The sequence below is a fragment of the Scyliorhinus canicula genome, chromosome 30 (genome assembly GCF_902713615.1).
Source record: "Scyliorhinus canicula chromosome 30, sScyCan1.1, whole genome shotgun sequence".
In the NCBI taxonomy this organism is placed as follows: domain Eukaryota; kingdom Metazoa; phylum Chordata; class Chondrichthyes; order Carcharhiniformes; family Scyliorhinidae; genus Scyliorhinus; species Scyliorhinus canicula.
Genome location: NC_052175.1, coordinates 12,519,329 through 12,545,258, shown reverse-complemented (window position 1 = coordinate 12,545,258; position 25,930 = coordinate 12,519,329). Strand labels below are relative to the sequence as shown.

General features: G+C 54.4%; 1 protein-coding gene across 3 annotated transcripts; it reads right to left on the bottom strand.

Annotated features, from left to right (window-relative positions):
- Positions 1-8,159: 8,159 nt before the first annotated feature.
- mllt11 (MLLT11 transcription factor 7 cofactor) lies at positions 8,160-25,545 on the bottom strand. Of its 3 annotated transcripts, none has more exons than XM_038787276.1 (2): positions 25,514-25,545; positions 8,160-8,502 (listed from the first exon to the last, which is right to left on the bottom strand). In XM_038787276.1, exon 2 carries the CDS (start codon positions 8,492-8,494, stop codon positions 8,240-8,242), a length of 255 nt encoding a protein of 84 aa, XP_038643204.1. In that variant the 5' UTR covers positions 8,495-8,502; positions 25,514-25,545; the 3' UTR covers positions 8,160-8,239. The 3 variants fall into 3 exon arrangements, with proteins under 3 accessions (XP_038643204.1, XP_038643205.1, XP_038643203.1); XM_038787277.1 differs by lacking the exon at positions 25,514-25,545 and adding an exon at positions 24,720-24,797; XM_038787275.1 differs by lacking the exon at positions 25,514-25,545 and adding an exon at positions 17,969-18,152.
- Positions 25,546-25,930: the final 385 nt, after the last annotated feature.

Genomic DNA, 25,930 nt, shown 5'->3' with positions numbered 1-25,930 from the left:
ATGTAATGACCCCTGTCCGGCCTAGCTAGCTGGAATGCTGTGCACAGTTCTGGGCCTCACACTACAGGAAGGATGTGAACACATTGGAGCGAGCGCAGATTGAGGTTGACAAGAATGGTTCCAGGAATGAGAATCTTCAGCGATGAGGATAGATCGGCGAGATTGGGACTGTTCCCCTTGGAGAGAAGAAGGCTCAAGAGGAGATGTTTAAAATCACTAGGGGGGCTGGATAGAGTAGACAGGGAGGAACTGCTCCTACTTGGAAAAGGACCGAGAGTTGCCGGCAGTGTACTACAGGACCTCAAAGATGTCAGGGAGAAATGGAAGAGCAGATATGTGGACAAATCTCAGAGAAGGGCAAAAATAATCGGATAATAACAGTCGGGGATTTCCCCAATATTAATTGGGATAGGCAGAGTGTGCATGACGCCGAGTTCCCAGGTTCGAGCCCGGCTCTGGGTCACTATGCGTGTGGAGTCTGCACATTCCCCCAGTGTTTGCGTGGGTTTCGCCCCCCACAACCCAAAAGATATGCAAGCTAGGTGGATTGGCCACGCTAAATTGCCCCTTAATTGGAAAAAAAATGAATTGGGTGCTCTGAATTTATGTTGAAAAAAAGGGATGGGCAGAGTGTGAAAGGCTCAGAGGGGGCAGAATACTTAAAAGTGCAGGCAGAAGGGCTTTTTTGAGCCAGCAAGTAGAAAGAGGGGGCAGTACTTGACTTCACTTTGGGGAATGAAGCCGGGCAGGGGGTAGAGCTGTCGGTGGGGGAGCATTTAGGTGATAGTGACCATAATGCGGTAAGGTTTAAGCTGGTTATAGAAAAAGACAAAATGGACCGGAAATTAGGTTCCTGATTCTTTTTGATGGGGGAGGGGATTTTAATTGCATAAGACAACATCTGGCCAAAGTGGACTGGGAGCAGCTACCTGCCGGGAGATCCACATCAGAGCAGTGGGAGTGATTCCACGGTGTTTTATAAGTATATCAAAGACAAGAGGCTAACTAGGGAAAGAGTAGGGACCAAACGTGGCAACCTCTACGTGGAGACGTAGGACCTAGCTGAGGTATTAACGAGTATTTTACATCTGTGTTCACTCTGGAGAAGGACAATGTAGGTATGGAAAGCAGGGAGGGGGGATTGTCATATAATTGAACAGATCAGCTGTCATGTGAGATTACCTTTAAGAAATGGGTGTTTATAAATGGGTGTTTACCACTGCAGTCATGACAGAGACTGGGTGGAGCTGGGCTGTCTGTCAGCTTTTTACTTTTGTTTTTGAGCAGACTGCAGGGTGTGTTTGAGTTTGGTTTTCAGTGATGGAGCTGAAGCCAGACCAAGCAGGTGTACTGCTGTTCTCGCTGCCATGAAAAGACTATCTCTTGATCATTTGGTGAATTCAGAATTATAAATGTTTTCAGTAGTGACTTTAACCTGATGTACTTCTGTTAAAGGTTTTGTTTTTAAGGCTTATGGATGTTAAAAAGGAAAACTTAAAGGATTATTTAATGTTATATTCTTTGGGGGTTGTATTTCATAGAATTTGCAGTGCAGAAGGAGGCCATTCGGCCCATCGAGTCTGCACTGGCTCTTGGAAAGAGCACCCTACCCAAGGTCAACACCTCCATCCTATCCCCATAACCCAGTAACCCCTACCCAACACTAAGGACAATTTTAGACACTAAGGGCAATTTATCATGGCCAATCCACCTAACCTGCACATCTTTTGGACTGTGGGAGGAAACCGGAGCACCCGGAGGAAACCCACGAACACACACTGGGAGGATGTGCAGACTCCGCACAGACAGTGACCCAAGCCGGAATCGAACCTGGGACCCTGGAGCTGTGAAGCAATTGTGCTATCCACAATGCTACCGTGCTGCCCTAAATGTGAATTGATGGTTGCTAAGATGTTCACTGTATGTTTTGAAAAGGTTAACTTGAGTTCATAGAATAAACATTGTTTTGCTTTAAAAAATACTTTTCCATTTCTGCTGTGCCACACCTGTAGAGTGGGCCGTGTGCTCCCCATACCACAATCTAGTAAAGTTGTGGGTCAGGGGAACTCCATGATACACTTTGGGGGGTTCTCTAAACCCTGGCCCATAACACAGGCATCGAGAAGGAAGAAGGAGGAGGTTTTATGGATGAAAGTGGACATATCCCCAGGACCAGATGAGATGCACTGTAGACTGTTGCGTGGGGCAAGGGTGGAGATGGCAGGGGCTCTGACCCTAATTCGCAAAGCCTCTCTGACCACAGGAGAGGTGCTAGAGGACTAAAGACCACTCGTGTGGTACTGTTAAGAAGGGAAGTAGAGAAAAATCAGATACTTCAGTCTAACATAAGTGGTAGAGAAATTATTGGCAAAAATTCTGAGGGAGAGAATTAATCTCCATTTTGAAGAGGCAAAGATAGTCGGCACGGCTTTGTCGGGAGCGGCAGGAGGGGGCTTTCAAATTTGATTGAATTTTTTGAGGAGGTGTAGATAAGGGCGGTGCAGTTGATGTAGTCTACATGGACCTTCAGTAAGGCTTTTGACAAGACTTCCGAGACTGATTGGGAAGGTAAGAGCCCAGAGGGGACCTTGGGGTGCATGAAGACTGCAGGCCAGGGAGAGAAAGTGGTCAAAAAGTCCTGTGGGATACTTGCCTTTATTAGCTGCGGCTGAGAGTATAAGAGCAGTCATACAAGAGTATGACTCTAAACTCTCTCCCTAACAGCACTGTGGGTATACCTACACCACACGGGACTGAATGGGCTTAATTTATTCAGAGACGCGCCGCAAAGTAGCGCAAGTAATCAAGGCCACACATTTCTCCTTTTACTTAACGAGTTCAGTTTATTGGTTGGTTCAAAACAAATCCACAAGTAGGCAGACAAAGGAAAGACGGTAACACCATTCGCTAGGGTCAGTGTCTCCAGATATCTGTAGCTATCGCGTGTTGGAAGTTCATTAAAGAGCCGGGGGCAACTCATGACTGCTGCTGGGTTGGGGGGGGGTTAAGGACCTCACTGCGTCATCCAGCACAGTAACGTCAAGGAGGAACCTCTTGCAAATGTGCGTGGCCATGGCGGGGAATGATACTCGCACGGGGCAACAATACCCTCCCCCACCTCAGAAGGGCCACCTCTTTCCCCCCCTTTTTATAAATTTAGAGTACCCAATTATTATTTTTTCCAATTAAGGGGCAATTTAGCCTGGCCAATCCACCTCCCCCCGCACATCTTTGGGTTGTGGGGGCGAAACCCACGCAGACACGGGGAGAATGTGCAGACTCCACACGGACAGTGACCCAGAGCCGGGATCGAACCCGGGACCTCGGCGCCGTGAGGCAGCAGTGCTAACCCACTGCGGCCACCGCGCTGCCAGAGAAGGGCCACTTCTGACTCCGAGACGACATTGGCTCCCATTCCCCTCCACGGGGTTACTTCCACGTGCCCTGGCGAGGCGAGGGGGGAGAGAAACCGTCGGCAAATTAATCGTGAGGGGCCCGCGCCGAGGGGGCGGTTTATCGTTACGAACCCACGTCCCCCGGACGGCAACTGAGCCCCACCATGAGATCTGTGGCCAACTTCGGCGCAGAAGTGGAAGAGTGCAGTCGGCTGAGAAATCACCCGGATTCACGGCGCTGAGGTCCCGGGTTCGATCCCGGCTCTGGGTCACTGTCCGTGTGGAGTTTGCACATTCTCCCCCGTGTCTGCGTGGGTTTCGCCCCCCACACAACCCAAAGGGTAGGTGGATTGGCCGCGCTAAATTGCCCCTTAATTGGAAAAGAAAGAATTGGGTACTCGAAATTTATTCCAAAAAAAAAAAGAAATCACCCAAATTAAATTGAAGCGCTCGCATTTTTCTCATATTCTACCCCACCTCGTGGTGGGGTCTGGTTACCTTCGCTCTCAATCCCGCAGAATATTGACCGTGCTGTAAAAAAGGAGCTTTTCAAATGTCTCTTTAGGAACTTTTGGCTCGAACACCCTCCCCCCCCCCCCCACTCGCGATGGCTCGACCAGGCCGGCAACCCGATCACTGGCAGTGCTGTGCAAGGTTCGGTGGTCTCGGCCTTCTTGCTCGTGGGTGGTGGTGGTGGTGGGTTGGAAGGGGGCGATGACAACGCGGCCTCTCGGAGATCGGGGAGGGGCCTCAATCAGCTCCCTTTTCCCATCCCGGCCTGCGACCCAGCAACTCGACGTGGAGGCGGGCGAGCACCGATGAAGTGGTGGCGGGTGAGGACGCCATCAGTCACCCCTTGCCCACCACCACCACCACCGCAGTTGCCGGTCAGACCCTCAAAACCCTCACTGGCTTGCCCCGCCGGCGTGGGTGCCCGAGGGGACGGGTGCCCCGGCAAGTCTCGCATGCCTCTCCCCGTCGGGGGGGGGGGGAATGGACTGACCCACTCCAAACCCCAAAGACCAGAACTAGGGAGGGAAGAGTGCCGGAGTGAGGGGGGGGGGGGGGGGGTCGTGTGCGGAGCAGAAAATATCCGCGGGGCCGATTGCGACGGCTGACTTGTTTTTTTTTTGTTTTTTTTTTATAAATTTAGATTAGCCAATTATTTTTTCCAATTAAGGGGCAATTTAGTGCGGCCAATCCACCTACTCTGCACATTTTTGGGTTGTGAGGGCGAAACCCACGCAGACACGGGGAGAATGTGCAAACTCCACACGGACAGTGACCCAGAGCCGGGATCGAACCTGGGACCTCAGCGCCGTGAGGCGGTTGTGCTAACCACTAGGCCACCGTGCTGCCCTACGGCTGACTTGTTTAAGGGGAAAGGTTATTTCCTGAGCAAAGATATATGGGGCCTATGAAGTTAGGCCAGACGTCAGAAGTTAGGCCCGGGACAGCCTCGAGGGGCTGAATGGCCTACTCTTGTTCCCGTGGGTGGCACCCCCTTTCACACATGGGTTCAACCCCCCCCCCCCTCAGTCCCCCAGCAGCAAGTCTTGACAACAACGCCCAGCGTTCCTCCGTCGTCTCAAACTTCCTTTGAAACAAAATGCAATAAATAAAACACAAATAAATAAATTCGACGCCGAAAGCCGTTCAATAAATAATTCACATTTGATAAAAGCTTAAAACAATCTCCCCCCCCCCCCCCCCCGCCCCACCCCCGATCCACCGAGGGTGTTCATTCGCTGGGCGCCGGGCCGCCGTTCTCGCCTCTTAAAGGGGTATCGACCCTTGTCGATCGCGGCCATTTTGTCAACCCGGAAGAAGTAACCGTGGGAGGGGTTTAGAAAAAGGGCTCCATGGTTGCTCGTGCTTGGAGCGGGTGGGTGTTTAGGGTGGAGGTAGGTCACATAACCGCGAGCAGCTATTCCACCGCCAACTCTGGAAACTAAGGCAAAGAGGGAACTCTCCGGAAGGGGAACGGTACATCCTTCAAACGTCTTCTTTCCAATCGAGGGAAACGGGGGTGACCTGGCTGGCTGGCTGACAGACGTTACTGCTCTGCCTCATCCTTGGAGCTGGGCTTTTGTGGCTAAGCATTGTTTCGAAGGGGATAGAACGCTGCCTTAAACGGAATGGCCACCTGAGGCTGGCGCGCTGTTCAAGCTGGTTAGTGGGTTTCGGGACTGGGGGGGTGGAGTTACAGGGTGGGGGGGGGGGTGTTACAGGGTAGGGGGGGGGGGGGGAGAGGTGGGGGAGTGGTAGCAGCGTTACCCGCCCTGTGTTGGCAAGTCACTTTTGGCGGCTTGTCAACCAGTGCAAAACCAAAATGGCAGCTCTGCATTGGGGACCCTGGACGACAACTAGGCCTTTGTAGCCGTGGCAACGGGTGGGGAGATGAAGGGAGAGAGGGAGACTGGGGAGAAGGATATGGAGAGAGGGGGGGGGGGGTTGGGGAGAAGAGAGGGGGAGACTGGGGAGAAGGAGAGAGGGGGAGATTGGGGAGAAGGAGAGAGGGGGAGATTGGGGAGAAGGAGAGAGGGGGATTGGGGAGAAGGAGAGAGGGGAGACTGGGGAGAAGGAGAGAGGGGGAGATTGGGGAGGAGAGAGGGGAGACTGGGGAGAAGGAGAGGGGGGGGGTTGGGGAGAAGGCGAGAGGGGGAGATTGGGGAGGAGAGAGGGGGAGATTGGGGAGAAGGAGAGAGGGGGAGATTGGGGAGGAGAGAGGGGGAGATTGGGGAGAAGGAGAGAGGGGGAGATTGGGGAGAAGGGGAGAGGGGGAGATTGGGGAGAAGGAGAGAGGGGGATTGGGGAGAAGGAGAGAGGGGGATTGGGGAGAAGGAGAGAGGGGGAGATTGGGGAGAAGGAGAGAGGGGGAGATTGGGGAGAAGGAGAGGGGGAGACTGGGGAGAAGGAGAGGGGGAGACTGGGGAGAAGGAGAGAGGGGGAGATTGTAGAGATGGAGAGAGGGAGATTCGGGATATGGACAGAGGGGATTGAGGAGATGGGGGGGGGAGTGGGAGATGGAGAGAGGGCAAGACGGAGGGGAGAGAGGGAGATGGCGAGATTGGGGAGAGAGGGATGGCGATTGGAGAGAGGGAGATGGCGAGATTGGGGAGAGAGAGATGGCGATTGGAGAGAGAGAGATGGCGAGATTGGGGAGAGAGGGATGGCGATTGGAGAGAGGGAGATGGCGAGATTGGGGAGAGAGGGATGGAGATTGGAGAGAGGGAGATGGCGAGATTGGGGAGAGAGGGATGGCGATTGGAGAGAGGGAGATGGGGAGAGGGCATTGCCCACCAAACCCTCACCCACCCAGGATTCCTGCCAGGGATGCCAACGAGCTCATGGATTGATCATGGAGGAGGTAAGGTCACCTGCTGGACATCTGCATTAACCGAATGACAGTTCAGAGGGAAATAAACAATTCAGAACTTCAGAAATCCCGGTAAAACATCGGTCAAACTAGCAGAAGTTAGACTGGAGCCCCAGTTCTAGGTGTGCAAGACATAATTTGGACAAGTTTTACTGGTATCCTACATGTCAAAGGTTAACTGCCTTTCTCAGACATTAATGCTCCGACCAACCCATCCCTTTTCCTGTTACCCATTCCGAGCTCTCTTGAATCCGATCGATTATGGTGGGTGATCATAGATCATAGAATTTACAGCGCAGAAGGAGGCCATTCGGCCCATCGAGTCTGCACCGGCTCTTGGAAAGAGCACCCTACCCAAATTCAACACCTCCACCCTATCCCAATAACCCAGTAACCCCACCCAACACTAAGGGCAATTTTGGACACTAAGGGCAATTTATCACGGCCAATCCACCCTAACCTGCACATCTTTGGACTGTGGGAGGAAACCGGAGCACCCGGAGGAAACCCACGCAGACACACACGGGGAGGACGTGCAGACTCCGCACAGACAGTGACCCGAGCCGGGAATCGAACCCGGGACCCTAGAGCTGTGAAGCAATTGTGCTATCCACAATGCTACCGTGCTGCCCTTTATTCATCTTAATCCCCTCCAATCGAGGAGGGAGGGGATTAAGATGAATAAAGGATTCGATAGGATCGGTAGAGACAAACTTCTCTTTGGTGGGCGGGAGAGAGAGAGAGAGCCCAGAATAAATTGGGTGGGGGGAGGCAGAACCTTAAAATGAGAACAAATCCAATAGAGGGGGGGGGGGTGCCTGTAAGCTCTTCCCCCCCCCCTCAACGAGGAGTGGAAATCTGAATCCCTCTCTGCCCCCTCATCCTTCCCTCACGCCCCCACAGCTCGATGGCCTGAATGGCCTGTTCCTATGCCTTTGGCAATGCAGCGATAGGCCAACAGGGAGTGGTTGGGGAGAGGGGAAGGATGTAAATTTACATTGCTTTGGGACAAAGGGTAACGGAAGCGGCTGGATGGGTCTCGCACAGCAGGGAGGGCCGAATGTGTCCGAGTGGAGTTTGCACATTCTCCCCGTGTTTGCATGGGTTTAGCCCCCACAACCCAAAGATGTGCAGGGTTAGGTGGATTGGCCACGCTAAAATTGCCCCTTAATTGGAAAAAATGAATTGGGTACTCTAAATTTAAAAAAAAAGGAAGGGCCAATGGCTTCCAGTTGCATGATGGGAAGTTGGAGTATGAACATTGACTGCACCTTCCAACGAGGAGGTCAACTGGAGCCCTGAACGACCATTGCAACTGTAAACATCCGCCCTGCCAAGTACATTTCGAAGGGTGACTAAATACAACGGGGGAAATCAAGTAGATATTTGGGCGCCCACTGTAACATTTATGAGGTACGAACAATACATTGTTAGCTCGTCGAAGGCACCATCTGTCGCAAAGGCCTCAAAGCAGTTCCAACTCCAGTCTGCTGAAACTCGCGATGGGGGCTCTCCAGAAGTTGAAGCTGTTGTACTTGGCCAGGGTTCCGTCCTTCTCGCCCTCCGACGGGGCCTGGGGCGCGTAGGGTTTGGCCTGGCCTCCGGAGCCGGAATTCGGGACAGGGAGCCCCAGCACCTCGATCTCGGAGAGGTCGATCATGGGAATGGGCGTCCTCCAGAAGAGGAAGGAGTCAAATTGGCTGTTCAGGAAGTCCAGCATCTTCAAAGCTGTAAAAAAAAGAGAGATTGGGAGGGGGGGGGGGGGGTGAAATATTTAAATCGTTTAAAAAATAGCAACCTTCCAGAACCGTCATTCGATGGGAGAGCGACTTTGGAACAGACAGAGCAGTACATCGCAAAGGAAAACTCTTCACGTATCACCCCAACATCGCAACCGTTCCTGTTTGTTTTAAAATGGCCAAAAGCCTGAATTTTAGGCCCGATAGAGAACGGGACACTTTATAAAGTCACAGTCAGAACCACAGACAAGCCTGATGGGAAGTCAAGCAGCCAAACTCAAATACACCAGTTTAGGGAGAGAGTTCCGGGTTAAGTCAGGGTAGCGGGGGATAATCAGCCCCATTTCGTCAGATGGCTTGTTGTGGATTTCCCAGATGAGGCCAAACTCTCTGGCACCTAGATCGCTTTAGAAGGGATAGGTTTACGTGCGGACCCTGCACCTGGGGGCGGATCTCCGGGGGTGGGTTCCCGGTGCCCTGCGGAGCTGCAATCGGCAACTCCATTGGCTGTCGTGACCCTCGCTCAGCGATCTCATTGGCTGAGGGCCAGCGAAGCGTCCGAAGAATAGGTGTCGTGGGAATGCCACTTTAAGAAATGCTTGTCTGCTCAAGTGGCTGCGGTGATGTCAGAGTGTGGGTGGAGCTGAGCTCTGGCTCTGCTTTTTACTTTCGCTTTAGGCTGTTTGTTACAGGGTGTGTTTCGTTTCGTTTTCTGAGAGAAGAGTTGCCGTGAAAGCCAGCAGATGTGCATGGCTCTCTCTACAAACTAAAGAATGTTCATTTGGGTGATTTTCAAAATGCTGACTGCTCTCAGTAGAGAATTTAAACCTGATCTCTGTGTTAAAAAGGGTCTTTTGTCTTCCGGATGTTGTTTGGGAATTTATTACGGGTTACTTATAGAGTACTGTATTCTTTGAACATAAGAACTAGGAGCAGGAGTAGGCTATCTGGCCCCTCGAGCCTGCTCCGCCATTCAATGAGATCATGGCTGATCTTTTGTGGACTCAGCTCCACTTTCCGGCCCGAACACCATAACCCTTAATCCCTTTATTCTTCAAAAAACTATCTATCTTTACCTTAAAAACATGTAATGAAGGAGCCTCAACTGCTTCACTGGGCAAGGAATTCCATAGGTTCACAACCCTTTGGGTGAAAAAGTTCCTCCTAAAGTCAGTCCCAAATCTACTTCCCCTTATTTTGAGGCTATGCCCCCTAGTTCTGCTTTCACCTGCCAGTGGAAACAACCTGCCCGCATCTATCCTATCTATTCCCTTCATAATTTATATGTTTCTATAAGATCCCCCCTCATCCTTCTAAATTCCAACGAGTACAGTCCCAGTCTACCCAACCTCTCCTCGTAATCCAACCCCTTCAGCTCTGGGATTAACCTAGTGAATCACCTCTGCACACCCTCCAGCGCCAGTACGTCCTTTCTCTGGTAAGGAGACCAAAACTGAACACAATACTCCAGGTGTGGCTTCACTAACACCTTATACAATTGCAGCATAACCTCCCTAGTCTTAAACTCCATCCCTCTAGCAATGAAGGACAAAATTCCATTTGCCTTCTTAATCACCTGTTGCACCTGTAAACCAACATTTTGTGACTCATGCACTAGCACACCCAGGTCTCTCTGAACAGCGGCATGCTTTAATATTTTATCGTTTAAATAATAATCCCTTTTGCTGTTATTCCTACCAAAATGGATAACCTCACATTTGTCAACATTGTATTCCATCTGCCAGACCCTAGCCCATTCACTTAACCTATCCAAATCCCTCTGCAGACTTCCAGTATCCTCTGCACTTTTTGCTTTACCACTCATCTTAGTGTCGTCTGCAAACTTGGACACATTGCCCTTGGTCCCCAACTCCAAATCATCTATGTGAATTGTGAACAATTGTGGGCCCAACACTGATCCCTGAGGGACACCACTAGCTACTGATTGCCAACCAGAGAAACACCCATTAATCCCGACTCTTTGCTTTCTATTAATTAACCAATCCTCTATCCATTGTCATGTGAGAGTACCTTTAGGAAATGGATGTTTAAGCAATGTACCTTTAAGAAATGGAGCAGCTCATATTACTGAAGTGATGTCAGAGTGTGGGGGGAGCTGAGCTCACTTCTGCTTTTTGGTTTCAGTTTGAGAGAGAGCAGCTGAAAAGTGCCTGGCTGGTTCGCTGTGAGCTGTTTGAAAGGAGGAAGCCAGCTTGAGGAAAAGAGCTTGGGTGTGTCTGTGTTTGCAGTGAGCTGGATCTGCTGTGATCTCTGCCAGGGAAGACTCTGAATGATTTAAACTCATAATAGTAATGTCTTTAACCTGATGTGTTTCTGTTTAAAGGTGTTAAGTCTTTTGGAGGTTTGAAGGAACATTTTGAGGGATTATTTACTGTTGTATTATTCTTGGGGTCATCTTTGAAGTAAGGGGTGTTAAGTGATCCAATGTTTATTTAAAAAGGTTAAGTTGAATTCATGGAATAAACGTTGTTTTGTGTTTAAAAACCCACGTGTCCATAATTGTAATACCACACCCGGAGAACAAGCTGTGTGCTTCAAAAGCAACAATACATTAAAGGGAGAGGTTGGTTGAACTCCGTGATACATTTTGGGGTTCTGGAAACCCCTCTCCCATAACACCATGCTACTACTTTTGGGAGATTTATTGGTGTTGATAGTTGTTAAGAAGTTTACTGTGGGTTTATAAAGTGTTAACTGGTTTCATAAATAAACATTGTTTTAATTTAAAAGGACTGTAGATTTCTGTGGCATCATGCCTGTAGAGTAGGCCCGTGTGCTCCCCATAACCACAATCTATTCAAAGTTGTGGGCCAGGTGAACTCCATGGTACACTTTTCTCTAAACCCTGGCCCATAACAGGGATAAGAACGGGCCAGCCAGAGACCTCACCCCAATCAAGACTCGACACACAGGCAGCGGGGGAGACACAACGTCGGACAAGAGGGTTGAAGAAAGCAGCGAGTCAGACACCCTCCGCAGACGAATGGCCTGAGATGTCTGGCGGCCATCTTGCCCCCATCTCAATCCAGTTGATCAGTCAGGGCAGCATTAGAATCTTGGGGCATATTCTTTTTACGGTGAATAAACTGGCCAAAGTGTCTGATAATTTACAAACAGCATGTGACCGAGGATTATAGGCCCACGCCCCGCCAATCGTCGGGGCAACCACGATCTTATGGAATGGTGGGGGCAGGCTCGGAGGGGCTGAGTGGCCTGGGCCCAATGCTTATCCCGCCACCCACGTCGCCGACAGCAACAGGTGAGCCGGCTCGTTACCGCGCTTGCCGGCCGCGGGATCTTGCTGTGCGCGGACGGGCGGCCCGCGTTTCCTGCCTCTCGCCGCAGTGGCGTGAAGGGACTCCGCCGCCCCGCCTGCGAGGGCGCGTCGGGAATGCCCGGCGGTCGCAAGCGGTGGGCCGGGAGACCAGCGCCGCCGGCTCACAACGTCAGGGTCCCGGGTTCAATTCCGGCCTCGGTGGCGGCGGGGGGGGGGGGGGGGGGGGGGGCTGACTGTCTGCCTGGAGTTTGCACGTTCTCCCCGTGTCTGCGGGGCGGGGGGGGGGGGTCTCTCCTCCGATTTCCTCCCACAGAACGTGCGAGGCAGGTCTCAGAACGTAGGCTGGCTGAGAGACGCAGTATCCCCCTCGCCCTGCAGGAGGTGCCGGTGAGGCATACTTAGCCTGACGAGGGAGTGTTTTTTTTTGCTTTAGATTCTTTCATGGGTGTTGGGGGGAGGGAGGGAGGGGGGGGGGGGTGGCTGGTCGTGACCCGGTGTCCCTAATTGCCCTTTGAACCCAGCCGCTCGCTCATTGAGGACATCGCTCGCTTCAGAGGGACAGTTAAGAGCCAACCACGTTGCTGTGTGTGTGTGTGGAGGGGAGGGGGGGGGGGGGGGGGGGGGGGGGGGCTGGGATTTAAACCTGTGTCTCCAGAGGGGACACGGATTGCTCGACCAGTGACCCTGGAAGCCAGGAAGCGAGCAGGAAGCCCGGGGACCGGCGCCGCTGACTCATTGCTTGTTTTCCTCCGAGCGCCAGCCGACCTTCCCCGCGGTTGTTATCTTCTTAAAAATATCGTTTGCAACTCGCTTTCCCTCCGTCCAGCCCCAGCCGCTGGGGACTGCACAGGAAGGCTTGTGGTGGAGCACGACTCCTTTGATAAGGGATTATTTGTTCCTCGGGGAAGCCGGGGAACAATGGCCATTGTGTCAGGAGGGCTGCGGCCCGGCTGGGCCTATCAGGCGGGGTCTCTACGCCTGCCGTGGAGGGTGGGGTCGGCCTGTACCAGCACTGTGTGAAATACACACCGACCGTAAGAATCAGGAACAGGAGTAAGGCCTCTCGGCCCCTCGAGCCTCTCCCACAATATCTGATTGTAGCTTCAATGAGCCCCCTCCCCCGATAACCTTTCACCCCACTCCCCTCGTTAATCCAGAACCTCGCCCTCACCGCTTCGAAGATTCTTCTTCCACCACCTTTTGAGGAAGGGAGCTCCCGCGACACTGAGAGAAAATATTTCTCCTCGTCCCCCTTTTAAACGGGCGACCCCTTTATTTTAAAACAGCGACCACCCCCCCCCCTCCCCCCCGAGTTCCAGATTCTCCCACAACAGACAACATCCTCTCCTCACCCCACCCTGTCGATACCAAACCCCCTCCCCAACTCCCCTCAGGGTTTCACCTAGTTCAATCGGAGTCGCCTCTACATTGAACGGGCAGCGCCAAAAACAGGCCATTCGGCCCCTCTGCTTCATTCTGAGCCACATCCACCCCCCCCCCCACTCTTGATCTCATCCCCCATCCCCTCCTATTCCTTTCTCCCGCGTGTGTCCAGCTACCTCCTACGATGAAATGAAATGAAAATGGCTTATTGTCACGAGTCGGCTTCAATGAAGTTACTGTGAAAAGCCCCTAGTCGCCACATTCCGGCGCCTGTTCGGGGAGGCTGGTACGGGAATCGAACCGTGCTGCTGGCCTGCCTTGGCCTGCTTTCAAAGCCAGCGATTTAGCCCAGTGTGCTAAACCAGCCCCTTCTAATACAGGTAGGGAATATACAGTGAATGGTAGAACTCTCAAGAGTATTGACAGTCGGGGCTGCACGGTGGCGCAATGGTTAGCACTGCTGCCTCACGGCGCCGAGGTCCCAGGTTCGATCTCGGCTCTGGGTCGCTGTCTGTGTGGAGTTTGCACATTCTCCCCGTGTCTGCGTGGGTTTCACTCCCACAACCCAAAGATGTGCAGGGTAGGTGGATTGGCCGTGCTAAATTGCCCCTTGATTGGAAAAAATTAATTGGGTACTCTAAAAATTTTTTAAAAGAGTATTGGACAGTCAGAGAGATCCAGGTGTACAGGTCCACAGGTCACTGAAAGGGGCGACACAGGTGGAGAAGGTAGTCAAGAAGGCATACGGCATGCTTGCCTTCATTGGCCGGGGCATTGAGTATAAGAATTGGCAAGTCATGTTGCAGCTGTATAGAACCTTAGTTAGGCCACACTTGGAGTATAGTGTTCAATTCTGGTCGCCACACTACCAGAAGGATGTGGCGGCTTTAGAGAGGGTGCAGAAGAGATTTACCAGGATGTTGCCCGGTAGGGAGGGCATTAGCTATGAGGAGAGGTTGAATAAACTCGGTTTGTTCTCACTGGAACGACGGAGGTTGAGGGGCGACCTGATAGAGGTCTACAAAATTATGAGGGCCATAGACAGAGTGGATAGTCAGAGGCTTTTCCCCAGGGTAGAGGGGTCAATTACTAGGGGGCAAAGGTTTAAAGTGCGAGGGGCAAGGTTGAGAGGAGATGTACGAGGAAAGTTTTTTACACAGAGGGTAGTGGGTGCCTGGAACTCGCTGCCGGAGGAGGTGGTGGAAGCCGGGACGATAGTGACGTTTAAGGGGCATCTTGACAAATACATGAATAGGATGGGAATAGAGCGATACGGACCCCGGAAGTGTAGAAGATTTTAGTTCAGACGGGCAGCATGGTCGGCACAGGCTTGGAGGGCCGAAGGGCCTGTTCCTATCAGGTCACTCTCCCCTCCCCGACCCTCTCTTTTCTAGAGAAGAGACCCCCCCCCCCCATGGCCTATTCAGCCTTTCCTGACAGCTCGAACCTCTCAGTTCTGGTGTCATCCTCGTGGACCTTTCATTCGCCTTCTCTAGTGCCTCTGGAAAGAAGAGTGGAGGCATAGACTATTTTCCAAATGGGGAAATACTCAGGAAATCTGAAGCACAAAGGGACTTGGGAGTCCTTGTTCACAATTCATAGAATTTACAGTGCAGAAGGAGGCCATTCGGCCCATCGAGTCTGCACCGGCCCCTGGAAAGAGCACCCTACCCAAGGTTAACACTACCCTATCCCCATAACCCAGTAACCCCACCCAGCACTAAGGGCAACTTTGGACACTAAGGGACAATTTATCACGGCCAATCCACCTAACCTGCACACCTTTGGACTGTGGGAGGAAACCGGAGCACCCGGAGGAAACCCACGCACACACGGGGAGGATGTGCGACTCCACACAGACAGTGACCCAAGCCGGAATCGAACCTGGGACCCTGGAGCTGTGAAGCGATTGTGCTATCCACAATGCTACCGTGCAGGTTCAGTCGGCAGTTAAGAAGAAAATGCAATGTTAGCATTCATGTCGAGAGGGCTCGAATGCAAGAGCAGGGATGTACTTCTGAGGCTGTATAAGGCTCTGGTCAGACCCCATTTGGAGTATTGTGAGCAGTTTTGGTGCCCTGTATCTAAGGAAGGCTGTGCTGGGCCTTGGAAAGGGTCCAGAGGAGGTTCACAAGAATGATCCCTGGAATGAAGAGCTTGTCGTATGAGGAATGGATGAGGACTTTGCGTCTGTACTCGTTGAAGTTAGAAGGATGAGGGGGGACCTTATTGAAACTTACAGGATACTGCGAGGCCTGGATAGAGTGGACGTGGACAGGATGTTTCCACTTGTAGGAAAAACTAGACACAGAGGACACCATCTCAGACTGAAGGGACGATCCTTTAAAACAGAGATGAGGAGGAATTTCTTCAGCCAGAGGGTGGTGAATCTGTGGAACTCTTTGCCGCAGAAGGCTGTGGAGGCCAAATCATTGAGTGTCTTTAAGACAGAGATAGATAGGCTCTGGATTAATAAGGGGATTGGGGTTATGGGGAGAAGGCAGGAGAATGGGGATGAGAAAAATATCAGCCATGATTGAATGGTGGAGCAGACTCCCCCCTTCCCCCTCCCACACACACACAGCAATGGGGTTGACTCTTAAGCCTCTGAAACAACCCAATCGAGACGCTCAAGGGGCAATTAGGGGACGGGTAATAACATCTTCAGCGATTGACCCTCCAAAGAATTTCATAGAATTATAGAATTTACAGTCCAGAAGGAGGCCATTCAGCCCATCGAGTCTGCACTGGCTCTTGCACCCAACCCCACACCTCCACCCTATCCCCATAACCCAGTAACCCCACCCAACACTAAGGGCAATTTTGGACACTAAGGGACAATTTAGCACGGCCAATCCACCTAACCTGCACATCTTTGGACTGTGGGAGGAAACCGGAGCACCCGGAGGAAACCCACGCACACGCGGGGAGGATGTGCAGACTCCACACCGATTTGCCACCCTTTGAGTGACGGAATTCCTCCTCACCTCTATCCTAAATGGTCTGCCCCGTATTGTGAGGCCCTGTCCCCTGTACCTCGAGCCCACCACCCAGGGGAAACAGCCTTACCCCCTCTACCTGGGGGAGCCCCGTCAGAATTTAGTGGGTGGGACCCAACGGCCACTCCGCGCTGGAGAGGGATGTGCCCGTCTTGCCCCCCCCCCCGGGGCGGTCGGCCTCTGGGCAGGGTGGCAGCCTGGCACCGATGATGCCACTGCCAGGGTGTCAGGGATCGGGCCCAGCGGAGGGTGGGCCAGCCTTATGAGGTGGAATGCGGGGGCTCGAGAAACACTCAGCTAAAGCCCCCCCCCCCCACCCCCCCACCCCCGGGGCACCCTGGGATGTCCTGAGCTCGTGACTGGGGGGGGGGGGGGGACACGGCAAAGGCTTCACTCTCTCTGACTAGGGATCACGGCGGCCAGTAAATGCGGAGCAAGAGGAAGAGGTATGGTGGGACGGGTTTGGGGGGGGGGGGGGGGGGGGAGTTACCATTTTTGCTCTTGTGCATTGGGGCAGCCGTTAACAATGGCGGCTCAATGTTTAAAAACAAAATGGCCGGTGGGACGGGCGCGATGAGTCGGCGATCGATGCCCGCATCTAATTAAAAACCACCGACGGGCACAAGGCCTCACGGACGTGCCCCTACGATACGATGCCATCGAAATACTCCACCTGTGATCCACGTTACACTCCGCGCTATCAATGTTCCTCAGTACCGTTCTGGGGCGAGGTGTGAAACGTGACAGCCCCCCCCCCCCCCCGGCGGCAGCCCGAGTCGCTCGCCCCCCCCCCCCCTCCCCCCCCCCCCCGACTGGCTCTCCCTCTCCACCAAGGGGCGGGGGGGAGCTGGTTGGGGGGGGGGGGGGGGGCGGAGCACAGTGGGTTAGCACTGCTGAATCACAGCTCCAGGGACCCGGGTTCGATCCCGGCCTCGGGGTGAACGTCTGCGCGGAGTTTGCATGTGCCCCCCCCCCCCCCTCCCCCTCCTCAACTCCGTGTCTGCGTGGGTTTCCACCCAGATGCCCCCCCCCCCCCGGGGTTTCCCCCCATAGTCCAAAGATGTGCCGATCAGGTGGTCTGGACGCGCTAGACATTGCCCCTTGGTGTCCAAAGGTTAGTTGAGGTGATGGCAATAGGGCGGTGGGGGAGGGTGGGGGGGGGGGGTTAGGGCGCTCTTTGAGAGAATCGGTGCGGCCTTCGATGGGCCGAGTGGCCTCCTTCTGCACTGTAAGGATCCTATGATTCTTCTACGAGACTGGGGGGACGGGGGTGGGGACGGGGGTGGGGGAGGGGGGGGGGGCAGAGTCGTGAGCCAGCCTGACCCCCCCCCCCCCCCCCCCCCCCACCCCTCCCCGGTCCCCCGTGCCAACCACTGCTATCCTTCCTGCGGAGACGGTCAGTTTAGATCAGACCCAACGAGCCAGAAATAGACCTCGACAAACAGACCGGCCCGCTGGCTGATTTTTCTCCAGATTTTCAAATGGCGGAAACTCGCCCGTCCGTCCCGTCGGAGGAGAGAGAAAGGTTTTCGCTAAAATCGAACTAATTTCGGGTGCCCGAACGTAATTCAAAACAAAAAAAAACAACAACAACAACGGCTCCAGTCAAAAACCTGAGGCGAGCGAGTGGAAACCTTTTCTGACTGGCTGTGCATGACGAGGCGATTTGAAATCCTGACAGATGCCAAGCACAGGGGGTAATTATCCAAATAAATACTTGTGTGGGGGGGGTTTGGAAAAACAATTTGAGGAAAGCAAAAAAAACAGGCACTGACCTTTTTCTGTTCTGAAAGTGAAATTGGGTTCGTCCGCACGAGACACTGGCTGGTTGAAGGCTGCTCTTTGTGTGTGTGCGTGTGTGTCTGTGTGATGACAGTGTATAAGGAGACGCCCTCCCCTCTCTCCTCAACCCAGCTGATTATTCGCCCCTGCAATGCAGCGCCGACTGGCTGATCTTGCCACGCCTGATCGATTCAACAGGGGCCCTAGCAGCAGCTGCCTGGACTCGACTCGCCTTTTGTCCCTGTCGCACACTCCCCTCCCCCCCCTCCCTCCCCCCCACACACACACCGCCTCTCACACTTGCTCTGACCCTTTCTGGACTGCTCCCCAATCTCGCTCTCTCTCTCCCCCCCCATCCACTCACATGAAATGAAAATCGCTCAGTGTCACGAGTCGGCTTCATTGAAAAGCCCCTAGTCGCCCAGCCCCCGGGGGAGGCCGGTACGGGGAATCGAACCGCGCTGCTGGCCTGCTTTAAAAGTCGGCGATTTGGCCCGGTGAGCAAAACCAGCCCCTCGAAATCACGACGGCGCAGAAGAAAGCCCACCGGGTCTGTACCGTCCCTCTGAAAGGGCAATCCTTACCCAGGCCCCCGCAGTCCCTCGACATCGAACGGTCGATTACTAGGGGGGCATAGGTTTAAGGTGCGAGGGGCAAGGTTTAGAGGAGATGTACGAGGCAAGTTTTTTTTACACAGAGGGTAGTGGGTGGCTGGAACTCGCTGCCGGAGGAGGTGGTGGAAGCAGGGACGATAGTGACGTTTAAGGGGCATCTTTTTTTTTTTTTTTTTTTTTTTTTTTTTTTTTTTTTTTTAAATTTAGATTAGCCAATTATTTTTTCCAATTAAGGGGCAATTTAGCGTGACCAATCCACCTACTCTGCACATTTTTGGGTTGTGGGGGCGAAACCCACGCAGACACGGGGAGAACGTGCAAACTCCACACGGACAGTGACCCAGAGCCGGGATCGAACCTGGGACCTCAGCGCCGTGAGGCGGTTGTGCTAACCACTAGGCCACCGTGCTGCCCGTTTAAGGGGCATCTTGACAAATACATGAATAGGATGGGAATAGAGGGATAAGGACCCTGGAAGTGTAGATTTTAGTTTGGACGGGCAGCATGGTCGGCACGGGCTTGGAGGGCCGAAGGGCCTGTTCCTGTGCTGTACGTTTCTTTGTTCTTGACATCTCGCAGCCCAGTGTAACCTTCCGACGCCAAGGGGCAATCCAACATGGCCGACCCACGCATAACCTACGCGTCTTTCGGGACTTGTGGGAGGAAACCGGAGCACCCGGAGGAAGGCACGGGGTGGGGGGGGGAGGGGGGGCGGGAACGTGCAGACTCGTTACAAATTTTAGACACTAAGGGCAATTTAGCACAACCAATCCACCTAACCCGCACACCTTTGGGCTGTGGGAGGAAACCGGAGCACCCGGAGGAAACCCACGCACTCACGGGGAGAACGTGCAGACTCCGCACAGACAGTGACCCAAGCCAGGAATCGAACCTGGGACCCCTGGAGCTGTGAATCAATTGTGCTAACCACTATGCTACCGTACTGCCCCTGGCAGGGGGTGACAGATGGTCACGGGCGGAGAAAGGGGCCATCTGGGATGGGCTAGGTATAGGGTGGAATTAAGGGGGGGGGGGCGGGAGTTTCGGAGGGAAGACGATGGACGGTAGAGGGGATTGGTGGCGTAAGCCTGCGATTAGGCCGGTAATGTGGGGCTGAATGGGCCGGTTCAAAAGTCGCGGGTGTTCGCGCACCTCATGGGCTTGAAAGCGGCGGTTGTCTTTTTGCAAGAGACACTGCCCCGTGTGAAGGGCCAGGTTAGGTTAAGGAAGGGGTGGGTTGGGCAGGTTTTTCACTCGGGGTTTGATTCGAAATCGAGGGGTGTGGCGATTTTAATGGGCATAAAAATGGGATTTGTGAGTGGGAAGGAGGTGAGGGATCCGGGTGGGAGATATGTGATTGTGAGTGGGGTATTGGAAGAGGCTCCGGTAGTGTTGGTAAATGTGTAGGCCCCAAATTGGGACGATGTGGGTTTTATGAGGAGGTTGCTGGCAGAAATCCCGGATTTGGCCACGCACCAGTTGATCATGGGGGGGAGGGAGATTTTAACTGTGTCCTGGAACCGAGGGTGGATAGATCGAGCCCCAGGTCGATGGGTAGGGTACGAATGGCAAGGGAGCTGGGGGGGGGGGGGGGGGGGGGGGTTTATGGAGACGCTTTCAGAACCCAGGAGGGACGGAGTATTCCTTCTTTTCACACGTCTATGAGGTGTATTTGAGAATTGATTACTTTGTAGTGAGTCGGGAGATTTTGGTTGGGGTGGAGGGGGCAGAGTGTGCGGGGGTCGTTATCCCGGACCGTGCGCCCCACTGGCTGGATATTCGGTTCAGTACGGGGCGAGAGCAGAGGCCGGGGTGGAGGTTTGATTCAGGGTTGTTGGCGGATGGAGGATTTTGTGATGAGGTGGGGGGGGGGGCGGTGATTGAGGAGTACGTATGTTCAATCAGAATGGGAAGCCATTTTGGCGGCCATTTTGTGGGAAGCACTGAAGGCAGTGGGTTGGGGGGGGGGAATTATTTTGTTTAAGGCTCGTGCGGATAGGGAAAGGACGGAGGAACATGACTATCTAGTGAGCGGGATAGTGGAGGCGGACAGGGAATATTCGAGGGTGGCCATTGTGGAGGGATTGGCGAGGAGGAAAAAGTTGCTGGGGCAACTTGACAGGCTGACACAGGGAGGGGGGTAGGGCAACTGCGTAGGGCAAGGCGGGTGCAATATAAGTATGGGGATGTGGTAAACCACTGTTACACCTGTCTTAGGTGATGTAAGGTAGGACCTGTACTACAGGTTTGCCGGTAGCCCCCTGCCTGCTGGCTCCGCCCAGTAGGAGGAGTATAAATATGCGTGTCCTCTATTCAGCAGCCATTTGGCCAGCTGCTGAAGGAGGCCACACATCTTACTGCAATAAAGCCTCAGTTGTATCCAACCTTAGTCTTTGTACAATTGATCGTGCCTCAGGGGGGAAGACGAGCGCACCAGCTGAGGAGGCTGGGGATGTGGTGTCAGAGCCAGGGAAGATAAATGAGGCATTTAGAGAGTATTACCAGGGACTTTATGAGGCAGACCCAGGAGGGGGATATGGGGTGGTTTCTGGACGAGCTGGAATTTCCCCAGGCGGAGGAAGCCAAGAGGCAGGCGTTGGAGGAGCCCCTGGGGCTGAGGGAGGTGCTCAGGGGTATGAAGAAGTCGGGGAAGGCCCCTGGGCCGGATGGGTACCCGGCAGAATTTTATCAGGAATTTGCAACGGACCTGGCACCACATCTGTTGGGGGCGTTTAATGAAGCACTAGAGAAGGGGGGAGTTGGCGGAGACGATGAAGCAGGCAGTAATCACACTAATCCAAAATAAAGGGAAGGACCCGGTGGATTGTGGGTCATATGGACCCATCACTATTGAACACGGATGTGAAAGTATTGGCTAAGTTGTTGGCGGGGAGGGTGGAGGATTGAGTCCCGGGGGGGTGGTTGCAGAAGATCAAACAGACTTCGTGAAGGGCAGGCAGCTCACGATTAATATCAGACGGCTGTTGAATGTAGCGTTGAATCCGTCAAGCGCTCTGGTACCGGAGGGGCTGGTGTCCATGGACGCGGAGAAAGCATTTGATCGGGTGGAGTGGCGGTACTTGTTCGAGGTTTGGGCCGCGATTTGTGGCATGGGTGCGGTTCCTGTATGTGGCGGCAAGAGCGAGGGTGAGGACGAATGATATGAGCTCACGAGGCTTTGACATACACAGGGGTACGAGGCAGGGGTGCCCGCTGTCGCCGCTGCTGTTTGCGCTGGCCATAGAGCCATTGGCGATGGCTCTCAGGGGTTGGCAGAGTGGCAGGGGATAATGAGGGGACAGAGGGAGCATCGGGTGTCGCTCAATGCCGATGACCTCTTGCTGTATGCTTCAGATCCGTTGGAGAGTATGGGAAGGATTATGGGCCTGTTGGGGAGAGTTCTCAGGATACAAGCCGAATGTAGGGAAAAGCCAGGTATTCCCGGTGAATGAGCTGGCACAGCGGGCTAATTTAGCGGGGATGCCATTTACGGTAGCGAAGGATCGTGTCGGTACTTAGGGATTCAGGTAGCGAGGGAATGGACTGGGCTCCATAAGTGGAACTTAACGAAGCTGGTGGCGGAGGCCAGGGAGGATCTTAAGAGGTGGGATACACGGCACTTAACGTTGGCGGGGAGGGGCCAAGTGGCGAAAATGAATATTCTGCCAAGGTTCTTGTTTATCTTTCAGGCTCTCCCGATCTTTATACCAAAGGCCGTTTTTCGGAAAGTGGACACGGTCATCTCTGACTTTGTATGGGCGGGTAAGGTGCCGAGGGTGGGGAGGACCCTGTTACAGAGGCAGCCGAGGGGGGGGGGGGGTGCTGCTATAGAGGCAGAGGCAGCAGGGGGGGTTGGCGTTGCCAAACTTGCTTCATTATTATTGGGCGGCGAATGTGGACAAGGTGCGGCAGTGGTGGGAAGGAGAAGGGGTAGAGTGGGTTAGGATGGAGGAGGGATCTTGTAAGGGGTCTAGTTTGAGGGTTATGGTGACGGCAGCATTGCCAATGGCTCCGAGTAGGTATTCAGGCAGCCCAATGGTCCAGTCCACGGTGAAGATATGGAATCAGCTGAGGAGGCATTTTAGGGTGGAAGGGATGTCGGTGCTAACGCCGCCGACCTTCGGGACCCACTCTGGCCGACCTTCGCGACCCACGCTGGCCGACCTTCGGGACCCACACCTGCCGACCTTCGCGACCCACACTGGCCGACCTTTGCGACCCACTCTGGCCGACCTTCGGGACCCACTCTGGCCGACCTTCGGGACCCACTCTGGCCGACCTTCGCGACCCACTCTGGCCGACCTTCGCGACCCACACTGGCCGACCTTTGCGACCCACTCTGGCCGACCTTCGGGACCCACTCTGGCCGACCTTCACGACCCACTCTGGCCGACCTTCGCGACCCACTCTGGCCGACCTTCGCGACCCACTCTGGCCGACCTTCGCGACCCACTCTGGCCGACCTTCGCGACCCACTCTGGCCGACCTTTGCGACCCACTCTGGCCGACCTTCGGGATCCACACTTGCCGACCTTCGCGACCCACACTGGCCAACCTTTGGGACCCACACCTGCCGACCTTCGCGACCCACACTGGCCGACCTTTGGACCCACGCCAGCCGACCTTCGCGACCCACTCTGGCCGACCTTTGCGACCCACACTGGCCGACCTTTGGGACCCACACCTGCCGACCTTCGCGACCCACTCTGGCCGACCTTTGGGACCCACACCTGCCGACCTTCGCGACCCACACTGGCCGACCTTTGCGACCCACACTGGCCGACCTTCGCGACCCACTCTGGCCGACCTTCGGGACCCACACCTGCCGACCTTCGGGATCCACTCTGGCCGACCTTTGCGACCCACTCTGGCCGACCTTTGCGATCCACACCTGCCGACCTTTGCGACCCACACTGGCCGACCTTTGCGACCCACACTTGGCGACCTTCGGGACCCACACCTGCCGACCTTCGCGACCCACTCTGGCCGACCTTCGCGACCCACTCTGGCCGACCTTCGCGACCCACGCTGGCCGACCTTTGCGACCCACTCTGGCCGACCTTCGGGATCCACACCTGCCGACCTTCGCGACCCGCGCTGGCCGACCTTTGCGACCCACTCTGGCCGACCTTCGGGACCCACACCTGCCGACCTTCGCGACCCACGCTGGCCGACCTTTGCGACCCACTCTGGCCGACCTTTGCGATCCACACCTGCCGACCTTCGCGACCCACGCTGACCGACCTTTGCGACCCACTCTGGCCGACCTTCGGGACCCACACCTGCCGACCTTCGCGACCCACGCTGGCCGACCTTTGCGACCCACTCTGGCCGACCTTTGCGACCCACTCTGGCCGACCTTTGCGACCCACGCCGACAGAACTTCGCGACCCCGCCATCCGGCCTTCATGACCCATGCCAGTCAACCTTCGCGACCCACGCCGGCCGACCTTCGCGACCCACGGCGGCTGGCCAGCATGGGTCGCAAAGGTCAGCAGGTGTGGGTCCCGAAGGTCGGCAGGTGTGGGTCGCGAAGGTAGGCAGGTGTGGGTCGTGAAGGTCAGCAGGTGTGGGTCCCAAAGGTCGGCAGGTGTGGGTCGCGAAGGTCGGCAGGTGTGGGTCCCGAAGGTCGGCAGGTGTGGGTCGCAAAGGTCGTCGGGTTGATAAACGTGGGTCCCGGGGAAAATAATTTGAAAAACGCTGATCTACACTGAGATGTGCTGTCTGACCTTCGACCCCACCAGGTCAAGAAACCCCTTGAAGTACAAAGTGTACCGTATTGTGTCTAATAGCCCACTCCCACCATGGGATTGACGGGGTGGATGCTGAGCAGGTGTTTCCTCCTCGTGGGTGAAATCTGGAACAAGGGGAGCCCAACTTCAGTTGAGGGGGCGATGAGGAGGAATATCTTCCCTCGGAGAGCTGTTAGCCCCCCCCCCCCCACACAGCCCGTCCTGGGTTATGGAGGTGGGTGGGTGTGGAGGAGGTCAAGCCCCACCATGTTGTTGTGGAACGGCGGACCAGGCTCGAGGTTCTGATGTTCAGCCCAGCCAAACGTTCATTGTCTCTGACCCTAACACGGGAACTCGATGCGCTGAACCGAAACGCTGATATTCAAGTCAAACTTACCCCCCCCCAGTGTTTCACAGACTTCGGGCCGTGACCACGATGTCATGTGGCAGCATCGTATGACATCAGCACCATGTGACAGAAGGAGAGGGGTCACCGCTCGTCACAATGGCGCACTTGTGACAATGTCATCGCATGACCACATTGATGATGTAATCGCCCCGGAAGTCATGATGTCGCTGTTATCTGACAATGAGTGGTGTGATGATGTCATTGTGTATCAATGGCAACCCTTTATGATGTCATTGTGTATCAATTGCGACCCGGTTATGATGTCATTGTGTATCAATGACAATCTGGTAATGATGACCCAAACCCACAGCCCCCCCAAACCCACAGCCCCCCCAAACCCACAGCCCCCCCAAACCCACAGCCCCCCCAAACCCACAGCCCCCCCAAACCCACAGCCCCCCCAAACCCACAGCCCCCCCAAACCCACAGCCCCCCCAAACCCACAGCCCCCCCAAACCCACAGCCCACCGCCAAACCCACAGCCCCCCCAAACCCACAGCCCCCCCAAACCCACAGCCCCCCCAAACCCACAGCCCCCCCAAACCCACAGCCCCCCAAACCCAAAGCCCCCCCCAACCCACAGCCACCCCAAACCCACAGCCCACCCCCAAACCTACAGCCCCCCCAACCCACAGCCACCCCAAACCCACAGCCCCCCAACCCACAGCCAGCCCAAACCCACAGCCCACCCCCAAACCCACAGCGCCGCCCCAAACATACAGCCCCCCCCAAACCCACAGCCCTCCCCCCCGAACCCGCAGATGGCAGGGAGTTCAAAATTACCTACTTTGGCTGGCTTCAGCTCCAACACTACAACGAAACTAAGAAAAAAACAGACACACCCAAGCCTTTCCTTCGAAACTAAAACTAAAAAGCAGAGCCAGAGCTCAGCTCCACCCACACTCTGACATCACAGCAGCCACTTGAGCAGACAAACATTTCTTAAAGTGACATTCCCCTGACACCTCCCCCCAAGAAAAAATAAATAAACCATTACCTTCAAGATGGTTTCATTTCTCACCTTTTCACTATCACTTTAAGAAATGCAGACAGTAAATATACTTTTTCATTTTAAAAAAACAACACATACAAACAGGCATATTAGCATAGTCCATTTTAGTTCTTCGTCTTGTAACTCGTCATCACGTTCTTGACAAAGCATCGGCTATCACGTTTTCTCGTCCTGCCACATGTACTATT

Excerpts from the sequence above, each read along its gene's own strand:
- mllt11 (XM_038787276.1), bottom strand. The coding sequence starts at position 8,494 with ATGCTGGACTTCCTGAACAGCCAATTTGACTCCTTCCTCTTCTGGAGG.